At 39.0% G+C, this 15498-nt stretch overlaps 1 protein-coding gene across 1 annotated transcript in view; it reads left to right on the forward strand.

Moving 5' to 3' along the window:
* The window catches only part of UNC13C (unc-13 homolog C), a 527267-nt gene that overhangs the window by 447506 nt on the left and 64263 nt on the right, over nucleotides 1-15498 (forward strand). Inside the window, 1 exon segment of the mRNA XM_003784369.1 lies at nucleotides 12802-12949. Within this exon segment, the coding sequence (XP_003784417.1) occupies nucleotides 12802-12949 (148 nt within the window).

The following is a 15498-nucleotide window of genomic DNA, read 5'->3' on the forward strand; positions in this document are numbered from 1 at the left end:
TCATGAGTTCCTGTCAGTTACATTTTCACATGTCCCCAAATCCAGTTAAATAGATGCTTCAAGGATTTGGGGCTCACAGATGTGCTTTTATGTTTTCTGTGCTTATTAGAATGATTTTTAAAAATATCAACCTTCCTCTTTTTCTTATTAAGTACAATAATTTAATTCTACTTTCTGCTGAAAGCCCAAAGGCATTGTGTTGCATACATGAACATTTCCATAGCCAAAAGTTGATCAAAATTTATTGTAGAATGGGCTATGTGCAGATATCAAGATATCAGTCTCAAGGTTTTTTTCCAAGTAATTTCTTCTACATCTGTACAGACATATTTTATGTTTATATGTGGAAGTTTATTTAAGAGTTTGAAAAATGAATTTATCTTCTAAATTCAAAATATGTCCAGAGTTTCCACTTTTCACTGGGGAAGCATCTATTACCAAGGATGTGTAAAAAATATGACAAAGAACTATTGTTGGCTGCCATGAGCCATTTGTAGAGCGCAGAATAGTCCCACTGGATAGAAACAGATTAACAATGGTATTTGTTAGAAGAGTTCTGTCTGAATAACAATTGCATACGTTCATAAGACTGTCAGCCTGATGTTTTTGCTGCTGTAATGTTGAAAACTGCAAAATTAAAGTTGCGAGGTGAGAGTTTTGTGACTCCTGGTGGCAACTGGGGTATGTGAGTTTCAGCAGCGAGATTACAGAAAGGGAGTTTATAAGAATACAGCAAGAACTTGGAAATCGAGAAATGTTGCAAAGTAATTTTGAGGGAAAGGATGAACAACATAAAAAAAAATTTCAAAAGAGTTCTTTTAAGAAATAGTTTGAAAAATCTGAGAAGGAAAAGACTAATTTTGGGAGTTTTAGGAGAACTAATGGCTGAATGTAGGGATGCGCTAGTAGATGCAGATGAAAGGTATAAGGTGTACCATGAAGAGGGAAAACATTAAAATTTTAGAACCTGAATTTGGCCCTTCCTGGATGTCATTAGGTCACTGCATGGCTTTAGGGGAGGAAGCAAAATGAGTTCTGTGGAAATAGATAACAACACCCAATGTGTTGACAGATGACCGACCTGGCTCCCAGGCTCCCCTGACCAACATTTCTCTAATTATTCTCAGTGGGGCAAAATGACCACCACCTGCAGGCTGAGTTCTGCTCCAACTCTGTGACAGCCTTGATCTCCAAGCAGGTCCCTTTGATCCACATCTTGATAGCTCAAATATCCTATCTTTCTGTTCAGGTCATCTGTGATAAATCTTTTAATTCAGTCTCAGCAGAAGACACTCGCCTTGCTCTATGAGAGTGGAACTTCTATCCAGTGTCTGAAATGCAGGAAATGGGTCCATGGCATTGTTTCATTCCTCCAGGACTGGAGGCTGCCTGTCGTCCTCTTGGGCCACAGAGTCTGTGGTCAGGTCTGCAGGCGCCCCATTCCCTAACTTCTGTGATACGAACTCTCTCTGGGAACCACCATGCTAGGGCTACTTTGCCTACAATGACACTCTCTTGACCCTGTGATCTGTTCTGTTCATCTACCAAGGATTCACTTAATAACTGATGTCTTATTTTCAATGCCCAGTATCCATTTACTAACACTTACCTCCTTTTATCTTGTCTGCTTCTGAGATTTGCCCCAACTGACTATCTTACCAAGAATAATTCTAATGTTGACTAGGAAGAGATTCAGGAGGAGGGGTACCACTTCAAGTGTTTTGACTCTAAAAGTTAGAGATTGAATGTTTGCCTGGAGCCCAGCAAAAGGAACACTGTGCTATAAGCAGAGACCTCAGGAGAAAGATGTTCTTAGACGAGAGCAGCAGATGCTACCCAGGCTAATTCCCAATGGCTGCCAAAGAGATGATGCTTAATTCCTGTTTAGTTCAATCTAACTGAATAAGCTGGAAATGAGGAAATGAAGAAGGAGAAGGCTATGGCGTTTGTAAAGTATAGGCTGAAATAATACTTAGCTTTTTTCAAATCTCTCTCATGTATGTACATCATCTCACCTGATCCTTACAAACATCCTTGGTGTTAGGTAGGTCAAGAATGACCATTTATATTTTGCAGGTGAGAAAATTGAACTTAAGGGGGTTTAAGTTTTCTCAAGACCACAGAGAGGGTAGGAATTGGCACAGCTGAGAAAGGGCTCCAAACTGTAAAGTCAGTGCCTCTCTATGGCACATTTTTTCACTAAATGTTTAAAAAGTGTAAATAAAATGGAGCAAGCCAAAAATGGATAATGTTTCTTCAGAGGGAATACTTCTTTCTATGTTAAAAATAACTCATGCCAATTATTTAGATTCATTTCTAATTATTTAAAATAATTTTATGTTATTTTACTTTTTTTTTTCAGATTGATATGTGGGTACAAATGTTTAGGTTACGTTGTTTCCATTTGTGAGGTAAAGTTCAAGTTGTAGGTGAGCCCTTCACCCAGGGGGGCATGGTGAACACCCTCACATTGTGTACATTAGGTGAGATCCCACCAGTCACCTTCCTGTAAATTTTTCACACTTTATACAAGTGTTGATGAAAATACCGACTCTCTTAAATACTCAAACTTTAATTGGGCTGGAACTGTTTTTCACACCAGTAATATGTAGCTTCCGGTTACAAGTCAAGAAGGTCAAGTATGGCAGAAGTAACAGAAATTAGGATCATCTGCTACAGGTAGGATGTTGGGCTTTGAGACATTCATCTCCATGACAAAACAGCCAAATCAATGGTATTTGAAAGGAACAGTAGTAAGGTGGCTGCATGAGACAGATCACCAACCAACAACCTAGTCAGTATCACAAACTAATGGAGGGGCCCACAGGGAAACCCTGGTCTGAAGGGGTCCTCGTTGAATCTTGAGTCCTAACTTTGTATTTAAGAAGACTCAGGACTGCCCGAGATTCCCTGATATGTGGGTTTCTTTCAAAGAGAAATAGGAGTTTTGTTTTGGGGGGGGGGTTCCCAATAGAAGCTATTCTTTGACTTGGAAAAAAGCTGGCTAGTTTGATTTTTCTCACCCTTTGAAATCCTCCTCTGCACCTGAACGTGACACTGTGTGATATGTCGCAGATACATTTCTCATCATGCAGTGTCAATAGAGAGGTTTTTCTAAAAATACAAACATGTGGACCAGGGCCTTCTAGAAAGCTACAGGTTTTGGTATAAGGGAAAGAATTTAAACTAAATATTCGTGAATTTAAATACAGCTTTGGACTTCACTACTTTCTTGTTTATACTCGATAATACCATAGCTTATTCTCAGCATTCCAGATACACTGAAGAATGTGCTGATGAACCACATTTTCTGCCTGAGTTTCTTTCCTCACTGACATCCTCTCCTATCTCTTACCTGTCATCCTTGTGGGTATTTTAATGGCTACTTTTCACTGTAGGCATCTTTTCCTTATCACTACAAGCATAGTTTTCATATTATTTAAAACGTGGCATTTTTTAAAATAACCTATATAGTTTGCAGTATGGCAATTCAAAAATCATTATTCTTTTTGTTGTTGTTGTTGTTGCAGTTTTGGGCTGAGGCTGGGTTTGAACCCGCCACCTCTGGTATATGGGGCCGGCACCCTACTCCTTGAGCCACAGGCACCGCCCCTCAAAAACCATTATTTGAGAGCTTGCTGTGTGTAGAAAATATAGTAAGCAAGGATGACGTGGCTGGAGATGGGAACTCTTGTCTTTGATTTAGGAACAAAACCATCTGCAGTCAATGAAATCAAAGAACTGTGGGTCGAGTACGGAGAGTGCAGAGAGGGCGATGCCTTTACTCTGAGTGTCTAAGGAACAGCTTCCTGGAGAGGGACATTTTGGGATTTAGAGAATGAGAGGGACAAAACAATAGGAGAAGGGTATTGTTCACCTACGGAAGAAAGAATGAGCGACACAAGAGAAGGCGTTGGTCAGCTGGAACACCTCAAACGCTCTAGTGTGAAGACTGAGTATCACAGGGAGGGTAAAGGACCAGGGTAACGGAGCCAGAATGCCGGGCCTTCCACACCAAAGGAAGGAAGCTCAAGTTTATTTTGTCAGCAAAAGGGAAACACTGAACTGTTTTATGGGCAGGAGCAGCATCTTATGATCTGAAGTATAAAAGCGAATTCCAGTTGTGATAGAAAATAATTTTTAAATATGTTTTCAAATAATTATTTTTCAAATAACCTCTAAAAAATATTGGTGATTAAGCAGTGAGGTTGTGCAGTTAAAGGGGGTTGTGATTCTGTTCAAAGTTGCAAACGCAAACGGACTCCATAGATGTGGCAAAATGATGACACAGGTGTTGGAAAGAAAAAAGTGGTGATGGGTGATTGCTACCAAGATGGTAGGTATAACTAAGAGGAGAAACGCTCCTTACGGTCTCGGGAAGAACCGTTAGCCTATTCCCAGAAGTCAGTGAAAAGAGATGGGGAATCTTCGATCTGGAAAAGTTAGAAGAATGAAGAGATTTTGATTGGGTTTATAAAAAAGAATGGCTTGCTAAGCAGATAGATAATTTTTTCTTATTCTTTTTAATTTAGCTGAACTGATTTTTCCCCATATCATAACTTGGTCTGAAGTACTTTATTTTCCAACATGTCACAAAGAATAGAAGAAACAGGGGGGAAAATGTTTAGCTGGGTTTCAGGACAAAGAAAATGATCCTTCCTCTACTTCCCAGTCCCTCTGCAGACGTGCTAATAGTGCACCTCCCCACCCACCCTACACCAGGGAAACCAGCGTGGTACTGTACCCAGGGTGGAAGGCTGTACCCGTGTCACAAGATGGCTGTGAATACAAACCTAAATAAAATATCAGAAACTGCCTGGGGAGTTACACCACGGACAAGGACAGTATCAGGATAATGGGTGATTAGGAGACAGAGAGAAAGACACAGTGTACAAGTTACTCTCCCATGGGCATAATAATACTACTTAAAGGATTATAGAGAGAAAATTAAATGAGTTATCACATGCGGTGCAATTAAAACAGTTCCTGGCATACAGAAAACTCTTCATAAATATTAACTATCACATCACACGAGGACGGGTTCATTTAGATTCTCTCTTCACAGTTAGGCCCAAGATCCCACATGTTCTATGCCAACCAGCATGCAGTGATTTTCTTTTTTCATCCTTTCCCAATAAACCCTTCATTCTCTCTCAGCGAAGGTATTAATTCTGACTCTGCCCTAAGCAACAGTTTAAGTTTTTAAGACTTTATCCTCCGGCCTTTTGCTTCCCCGTGCTCAGCACGCTTTCTGTATAATGATACGAACCCCCTGAGATTCTTTAGCACGTCCCGAGTCTCCCATTTGGGAAGCAACACTGCTTTTTCTCAAGGAATTTATAATCTAGATTAAAAGATGGGCAAGACACATTGAAAATTAAATAATATGGTATATGTTAACTTACAAGACAACAGTGTAAAACGTGGAATGGGAGGATACAAATGCTGATTAAGGGCACAGATAAAAGGTCATAAGGGTTGAGAGGTGCTGAGCCACCAGTATGGACTCAAGAGATCAGGAAAAGGACAGAAGGGAGTTCGCAGGCTGGATAGGAAGTTTTCGTTGGGGAAAGACGGATGACACGACCATAGTGATCAGGGAATAAGGATCTCACCAGGGAAAGAGACAGTGATTAGATTGCTCTGGGCCAGACTGGACTTAGCTGGGTGTCTGCATGACAAAGCAATATAAGATAAAGTTGAGAGGAAATGTTTAAGTTAAAAATATAGAGGTCCTGATGGGTCCTCAGCATATTCTGTAAAAGGATCCATTAAAGATTTTGAAACTGTGATATGCTGAAACTATTACTTCAGCAATAGCGGTCTTAGAGAAATGTGCAAATTGGATGGCATAGTTCAAGATTCTGGTTACAGGGATCAGTTATAGTTATCTAATTCACAAGATGGTGGGGGCTTTGGGAGGTGAAAGTGAAAGACGGATATGGGTGACCCAAGAAAGAGAGTCATTGGAAGTTGGCAACTAAGCATGGGGCCAGAGGGAAAGGGAGTGAAGTGTGACTCAGTTGTTTCAGCTCCTGTGACTGAGCAAGCAGCTTCCACTGAACAAAAGGGGAGTCAGGCAGGAGGGTTGTTTTCCTGTAGCCAGGTGGGAGTTACATATGATATTGGGCATGTGGAAATGAGTATCCCGTCACCTGCTTGACACAGGAGCTAGTATTTAGATAGAGAGATGCCATCTACTGTGTCGCTGGCACATGACCATCCGGCTACCACTTAATAACAGCCACTGACGAGACCTGGCTACGTCCAGGAAGCAGTTTTGCTATTTAAGATGCAGTGTTGCTAAAAAGGTTTTCTTTATATCAAGTCAAAATCTGCTCGTCTGTTACTCCTATGTATTATCCCTTCTTCTGTTCTCTGAAACTACTCTGAAATGATTCTGTTTCCTTTTCCACATGAGAGTCTTTCAGACACTGAAGAAAACTATCATGCCTGCCATGTCATCTCAAGTTGTTTATTTAATACCACGTTTTCTGGGCTTTACAAAATCCTGGTCACCTGCCTTTGGCTGCCCTCTACTTTTCATATTTCTTCTCATTGATGCAGCCCAGGAATGAACATGATTTCCCTGATGTGTTCTCACCAGTGGAGAATAGTCTTGCTCTGCCCCCACTCTTTGTCTTGTCCTGGCTGTATGAATGCATGATGAGATGTCATTAGCTTTGATAGCTGCCCCTCACTGAATAAATCATGTTGAGAGCAAATAAATCTTTATGACTTTTTAAAATGAACTGTTGTTCAGCTGCGTGACCCTCATTCTGTACTGTGCAGTAATAAACATGAACCTGAATATTTACTCTGCACTCAGCCATTTTCCTTTCCTTTTGGCCATCTCCTCCCAGAAATGTTGACCCCCCCATTCCAGGATGCCAAGACCTTTCTAAAGCCAAATTTTGCCATCCAATATAATCACTTAAAGCTTTGGCTGAACTACGTATTTGACAGACATACTTTCTACCTTTGTCTTTCCAAATCCATTATGAAGATATATCAGCCAGGATAGGGCCAAGGGTGGAGAGAATGTCACCCAGCTGACACGCTCACCCTGCATAGCACTGAACAGACAAATTCCCCACTGTCTTCCAACTGAGAGATTGAAAACACTTTCTTGTGTGTGTTTTGAATGAGGAGAAAATGACCTACCCGTGCCAATTTGCATTTGCACATTATTTTTTGCTAAGTGTGTCCCGGTCTGAGTGGAACATCTGAACAGACCAAACTGGAGTTTTTTAGATTGTGGTGCTGGTTGCAGAGGGATAATAAGAAACTGAGTCCTGGTCTTTTTTTTAAGAACCAATGGCAAATAATCCATTTTTCGTATGCATAAGGGAGACATCCACAAGTATTTTAAACCCCACCCTCACAAATTCCCCTCTAGCCTGTAATTCCCTTGTAAAATGCTTACTAAAATGAATGGAGAGCAACTAAACGGCCCTGAGCTGGGGACAGCGGTTCTGTTTAATGGCTGTGGATAGTGGTATAGTTTAGACCTGTACTCTTGTACATCAACCCCACACTTATATCTTTCAAACCCAAACCTTAGCAAAATGCAAATTCTACTCTCTTGTTCCTTCTGAGTTATTTGCAAAGAGTCAAAGTTAACGAAGACTCTTTGAATACCAAAGTCCATGTAATACCACAGCCTCCGTTCTCCTCATCAGTGCGGGTGGGAAAACCTGACCAGTGTTCTCAGGTGCTGTCGCCCAAGTTCTGAACACTGTGAATGGCTTCCATAAAGTAGTGGTCTCCTGGACTTTGCATGTGCATAACCATAGAAATCAGTCCCCACGCTGCCTGAGGGAGGAGCGCCGAGGGCTTGTGTTTGTGTCCTCTGAACAGGAGGCTTGCCTTCTCAGCCCCTTCCAATCTGTTTCCTCTCCCAGCATCGCTACCCTCTGTCCTGCGTTTCTGTCTTGCAACATCCCCCATTATAAAATGCTGCCAGAAGACAACAGCTTAATTCCTGCCCTTTCAAATCTGCCGTTCACTGAATATCCTACTAGAGTCTTGAGTGGAATGACAAGGAAAGCTCTGTGGCTGAAAGGACGAAGTTAGCTGCGTATCATAACCTAAGCCTCTGGAGTCCTTAGGCTTTACTCAGGAACCTGATGTGAACTTGGGAATTCACATCATATTTATGTTTTCACTTCTTTTTTTTTTTTTTTTTTTTTTGGTCAAGGCTGGTTTGAAACCAGCATATGAGGCTGGCGCCCTACTCCTTTGAGCCACAGGCGTGGCCCACTGTTTTCATTTCTTGATTCGTCCCCAAAGTCCCAGAGTCTTTAGTATCAAAAATGCGTCATCTTCTACAATTATTACAAAGGATTCGAGGACAAATCCATAGTTTATGCCTTTGTAGCTTATCTCTTCTCCCTTCTTCTATAAAACCTCTTAGGCCCTCAAAAATATCTTAATCTTGTGTAAGACAGTTATATTCTTCTATTCTAAGGTTTCCCAATCGTACTTTATGAAACACTTACATGCCCAGAAGTTTTGATATATGTCCAGTGATTTAGGTGCCCTACGGCCAAATAATTTTAACTATATTAATAAACGGTTAAACAGATTTAACACACAAAGCCCTTAGTGTGTTGATAAGCTTTGTTAATCTTAAGAGTTCAATGTCATCTCTTAACTTCTTTGACTCTCTGTCTAGAGGCAACTTGTAGCTTTTAGACAGCACAAGCTTAGTGATGAGCATAGAATGACAGTAGCAAAGGGCATTAAGAATTGAAATACCTAAGTACCTCAGTTCTTTATGAGTAAGGCTGACACTCCCAGGGTTCCTCTTGGTTACTTAATGGGATTATTCTCTTCCTGTAATTTACTGTTGTGAATTATCTAGTGTCTGCTGCAGTTAGAAATGACAGTACTGATAAATTGATAAACACCAAGATAGGACTTCTTTGGAAGCCTTTACTAACTCCTTAGCCAGTAGAATTGATTGCCTCCCCCATAATTTATATTTTCAAATCATTTTTCTGAAACCTGCAGGGTATTTCTGCAGTCATTTGTTCACGTTGGTTCTCTTTCCCACTAGATTACCATCCCTCTAAGAGGGATGTGCCTTTTTTGCTTTATATCCTTGGCATCTAGCATAAGGTCTGGCTCATAACATAGGTTTAATAAATGCTTGTTAAGGGAGGGAGGGAGAGAACTCACAGGAAGGCAGACACATCCGCTGACGCTGGCAAGCTGATTGAAGGTCCGTGGCTCTATCCTCACACGTTAGACAATGAAACTTACAGTCCTCATTGTGAATGCTGTCACCCACGCTACCTTATACTCACTGTTGAAGAATAATTTTTAAAAGTGAGTATAATTGTGATGTTTATGCAGTTATAAAATGTAAAAAATGTTAATAATATTTGATTCATCCATCAGTGAGGAAACCAGTAAGATGTTAGAATTGGTCAAGGTAGGTGGCACCCGTGGCTCAAAGGAGTAGGGCACTGGCCCCATATGCCAGAGGTGGCAGGTTCAAACCCAGCCCTGGCCAAAAACTGCCAAAAAAAAAAAAAAATTGATTCAAGGAGAATTCCAAGAACCACACAAACGTAAATGATAAGAAAATCTGAAGTAAGTTTAAAAATATAGGAAAAACAGATGTATACACAGTGCAGTAACCAGTTGCATTCCACCAGAAATAATTCATTTGCATTTCTGTCCACAAATACAATTTACATACTAGCCATTTTTCCAATTTGAGGAGTTTTTAAATATCTCGACAACAATGAAAACTGGAAATAACCCAGATGGGTACTATAGACAGAATAACCACTAATCTTTCTCGTTTTTCCCCAATGGATGGCAAAATATTATTTTATTGTTTTTTTCCCCTTCCCCCTTTATTATAATCATCTAGCATTAGTGACACTGGGGCTTGCCTGGGAAATGCCGCCTTGCCTTTTAGAGTTCTCCTCCTACTCTTGGTTCTGTTTCTAGCCCTGCTTTTTACTCTCAGGGTGAGCTATTTCTTCTGATGGGGTCTTGGATTATTATGTAAATACCTCCAGAGAGCAACCTACCACTCTTCAAGGTGATACAGAGTCCACACCCAGCTAAATACATTTACCTTTATCCACCTCAATACATCCATCTAATCTGTTTTCTACCCTTAAATATCATATCATGTTTCTTGAAGCAAGGAACTATTATATATTTTCTTCATCATCAGTGCACCTGACATAGGTAGACCCCCAAAATACTATCTGCATATGAAAATATTTTAACATTTTTACAAAAGATCAAGGGTTAGAACAATTTTGAATAGTAATGTATTTGTCTTTCCTTGAAGAGTAAGAAAAAGCATTTCTCCTTTCTTTTTTTTTCTTTTCTTTTTTTTTTAATTAAATGATAGCTGTGTACATTAATGCAATCATGGGGTACAGTGTGGGGTTTTCATATGCAATTTGAAATATTTTCATACTGGGTAACATGGCCTTTATGTCATTTTCTTAGTTATTGTGTTAAGACGTTTATATTCTACTTTTAGAAAGATTCACTTGTACCCTCGTAAGATAAACCATAGAGGTGATCCCTCTCATCACCCTCCCTCCACCCATCCACCCCACCCCACCCCCTCATTCCTCGTTTCCTTATGCTTCCTCTTCATAACCATATATAGTTTTTGTCACAACTTGTGATTTCACAGGGCACTCTGCTAGAATCAGTAAATGGGATTTTAAAAGATGGTATGCTTTCTCCTTGGGGAGGGCTCTGTAATTGTGACGATCTCTCTTCGGTTTATATCCCCATTTCCTACTTTCTCTGGCCTACACCTGAATTTCCTCTACATTATACTCTTTGGAAATGTACTCAGATGCTTGAGAATGCCCAAAATATTTTTCTGCATCTTTTCTTGAATACTAGAGAAAACAGAGATAATTATGATTTTTTTTTTTGAGACAGAGTCTCACTCTGTCACTCTGGGTAGAGTGCTGTGACATCATAGCTCACAGCAACCTCACACTCTTGGGGTCAGGTGATCCTCCTGCCTCAGTGTCCAGAGTAGCTGGTTCTCCAGGCATCCACTACCATGCCTGGCTAGTTTTTCTGTTTTTAGTAGAACGGGGTCTTGCTCTTGCTCAAACTGGTCTTGAGAGCTAAGATTACAGGCATGAGCCACTGCACCAGGCAGATAATTATAACTTTTAAATTCATGGAATTATTCCCCCTGGGCAAGTCTGAAGGAGTGGGCTAAGGGGATGACATATATTCATTTAGGAGAGGGCATTAATTGTTTGTTGTGCTTCCTCAACACATTCTATTAGATCTACATTCTGTATATCATAGTGAGCCACAGTTACCAATGAGTGTTTGGTTTCTTGTAGAGTTGTTGGTGCAGAAAGAGAAAAAGAAGCATTTATCTAAACTTGACAGAATATTACAAAAATATTCTCATCTATAAAGAGATGTCTGTGCATAACACTGGCAGTATGAAAATGCTAACATCTGTCAGTGATCATATTTAAATGAGCACCTATGTTCTCTATTACCTTACTTACAAATATTGGAATATTTTGAGTTTGCTGAATAGCAATAGCAAAAAAAAGAAAGTACTCTCTGTTCTTATTAATTTGAGTTTTCTGTAGATTCTGGTTATTAGGCCTTTGTCAGATTTGTAACATGTAAATATCTTCTCCCATTCTGAAGGTTGTCTGTTTTTTTAATTGTTGTGTGCACTTTGGCTGTGCAGAAGCTTTTTAGCTTGATCTTTTAGCTTGATCTTTAGGTGTCATTTGTTTATTTTTCTTGTGGCTGCAATTGCCCATGGGGTCTTCTTCATGAAGTCTTTCCTCAGGCGATATTGTTGGGAGTTTTTCTCACTCTGTCTTCTAGAGTTTTCATCATACTGGATGGATTTTGAGACTATCCTCCTATGTAAAGTATTACAAGAATTGAAAAGCAAATATCCCGTGTACTCAATACAAATATGAAACTAGTAGATGAACAACCACATCCCCATACAAGAGGAAAACACAATTAAATTCAGGTGGGGGGCGGGAAGGGGATTGGTGTGCTCTCACCTAATAGACACAATGTCAGGGAATATGGCACCCCCCTGGGTGAAGGGCTTGGCTACAACCAGGAATTTACCTTACAAACGCAAACAGTGTAACGTAATCACATGTACCCTTTTATTAATCTGCAATTTTAACAAAAATAAAAAAAAATGTCTCAGTGTTTTACTATGTTAATCAGACATGGGGACCCCCGGGGTATCGAATTTTGAGGACCACTCTGCTTCATCAGATTAGCTATATCTGCAGCATGTGTGATGAGATTAGGAAAAATGGAGTAACCAGAACCTGGTCTACGATCTCAAACTAGTATCTGCAAAATGTGTGGCCAGGAGCTACCTTCTCTGTGACATTTGGACAACCCTAGGTATTTTTCTCAAGCTCTGTGGAAACTGAAGTCAGTGAGCACGTTGACAATTGTTACCTAAATCTGTCTCCATAAGGATTCTGACTCTACATCTTCATGCAGTGTTGAAGTTAAATTTTAAATGAGAGGAAAGGGATTGGACCTCCGAGGATCAGGGGTCTGTGATGTAGCTATGTAGACTTCAGAGATATCTAGGGGACTTGAATGGCATGTTGATGACTTAGCAGCACACAAATGGTGGCACCGTTTCTTTTTACCTCACTTATATTGATCATATTGTGTTATTCCATTTGCGTTCTCCCGATTAGAATAATAAAGTCTTTCCTTCAGTATTTCTTTCTAAGCATCTCTGCTTAACTACTGTTGTGTTTTTTTTTTTCTTCCTTTTAGCAATATTTTCATGCAGGAGGAAATGGCCTGAAAAAGAATTTCTTGGAGAAAAGCCCAGATCTTCAGTCTCTGAGATACGCTCTGAGTCTTTACACTCAAACTACGGATGCCTTGATAAAGAAATTCATAGATACCCAAACCTCACAGAGTAAGTAACAACACAAGCTAGCTATGCTGAAAACTAACTAAAATTTAACATCAGAATTATTTATAAACAGTATTATTAACTTTTTGTTATAGTAAACTGAAATATCATTACAAATAGAAGATTGCCGTTAACAAAATGCCAATACTTCTTAGCATCTATCTCTTACAACTTTATAAATAATTTCAATAACACTAGGATATGTTGAATATGAAAAATATAAGGAATCATTAACTATTATTGGGGATTTTGACTGCTATAAAACCATTTTAGGTAAAATCTACTTTTGAATATTCATAAGTATGATATTGTCTTCAATTCAGTGCAGAAGACTAGGTGTTTTCTGGTTTTCATAACTTCCAAACAATGATAATAATTTCCTAAATCCTGAATTTAAATGTGAAATCTGCAGCTTTGGTATTTTAATAAGGGAAATCTCATTTTATCCTAGTTTCATATATGAGAAAAACACCAAGTTTTTCTTTTAAATAGGCCAGCAGGCAGGCTTTGCATTTTATTTGAAACTCATGTTTCATGTGGCAAAGTTCCCATCTCATAAGCTTCTGGGATATTGCTGTTCAAAATTCTTTCAAGTTGCTTTATGATTTATTATATTTTGGTAATATATGATTAAATGTATGATATATATTTAATTAAATGTAAGTCAAAAAGAGCCAAATCCCAGCTCAAACTTTAGGATCTAATAAATCATACTACAGAAATAGTAAAAAGTATTGAGAACACTATCTCTATTCACAAAAGATTCTGGGAAAAGAGATCATACAGGTAAACTTTTTAACTATGGTGAAAATATTCTGGACGTATTTGTGTTTCTTCATGGATACATTGATTTTTCTTAATATATTTTAAATAATGCTAGATTAGGTGCTAGGTAGGGGTTTAGCCTCTTTAACACTTTATTATCTTGTGCTTTCTGGGTGGTGCCATAGCTCAGCGGTTAGAATGCTGGCCGCATACACCCAGGCTGGTGGGTTTGAACCCGGCCTAGGCCAGCTAAACAGTAATGACAATTGCAACGAAAAAATAGCCAGGTGTTGTGGCAGGCGCCTATGGTCCCAGCTGCTTGGGAGGCTGAGGCAAGAGAATTGCTTAAGCCCAAGAATTGGAGGTTGCTGTGAGCTGTGACATTACAGCACTCTACTGAGACTCTGTCTCAATATATATGTATATATATTGTGTGCTTTCTGGTAGTGTCTAATTAAATATTACAAAACAAACATCTCTTTTCATATGAGATACAAATCCAAGTTATCTTGCGGGATACTTTCAGAAAGAGAAAAAGAGTTGAGGTCATGAGGACCTGTCAAGAGATATAAACATCTTCCAAAAGCATATTCCCTCAAGTTTTTCTGAACTTTATGAATATAATTCTATCAAATAGTGTAGCTTTATTCCCCGAGGGAATGAATACATATAACTTTTGCTTTGCCTTTATAGGTAAATATATATTTATGTATACCTATATACACTGAGCCTGTTTTTTTTTGACCAAAAAAAAAAGTATACACATTTTAAGAAAGGAAAAAACTATTAATATTGTAATACTCAAGTCACATTCGACTTCTGCAATTAGAAAAGGTGCTCAAATGTAATTTGTATTTATCTGTTATCAGTGTACATGGAGTATTACAATTTTAATATAGATTTTTCCTTTGTTACATGTTTGTCCCCCTTTGTATATATAACACACACATACACACACACAGTTGCCCCTTGGTATCCATGGAGGATTGGTTCCAGGACTCCCCACTGCTGACAAAATCCACAGATACTCAAATCCTGATATAAAATGATGTAGTGTTTCCACATACCCTATGCACACCCTCCTGGATACTTTCATCATCTCTAGTTTCTAATACTTAAAACAATGTAAATGTTATGCAAATGGTTGTTATACTGTACTGTTTAGAAAATAATGATGAGGAGAAACCATTCCTCATTCTCACTACAGTGGCAATATTTTTTTCAATATTTTCCATTCATAGTTGCTTGAATCCATGGATGCGGAACCCGTACGGTACATGTCATTTGGCTGTTTTTGTATTGTGTTACAACATTAAAAATATATGGGTAGGGGAACGTCCCCATGTTCAATAAAAAAATGAAGGCAAATCAAAGTATTATCAATCAATAAATCCTGGGTTGCTCAGTAATGTTCATTCCCACTTTTCTTTTAATTCTGTCACAGTCCCATCTCAATATTCATGGATATAAAATGAATAATAAAGTTGGGTGGTGCCTGTGGCTCAAAGGAGTAGGGCGCCAACCCCATATGCCGGAGGTGGTGGGTTCAAACCCAGCCCCAGCCAAAAAAAAACTGCAAAAAAAAAAAAAGAAGAAGAATAAAGTTACTCACCAACTTCGTATTCTTTATAAAATTGTGAACAGCAGGAGACACATAATGAAAATTAGCTGAATTTTAGGACTATTTTTTAAACAACAGAAAAAATATGATAGAAGATATATATTCATTTCTGTTAACTGATCCTAAAGCTGTGGTTTATACTTATGGCTTCTAAATTCTCCTGTCT

This window comes from Otolemur garnettii, unplaced genomic scaffold, assembly GCF_000181295.1.
Source record: "Otolemur garnettii isolate 467f Iridium unplaced genomic scaffold, OtoGar3 scaffold00011, whole genome shotgun sequence".
Taxonomy (NCBI): Eukaryota; Metazoa; Chordata; class Mammalia; order Primates; family Galagidae; genus Otolemur; species Otolemur garnettii.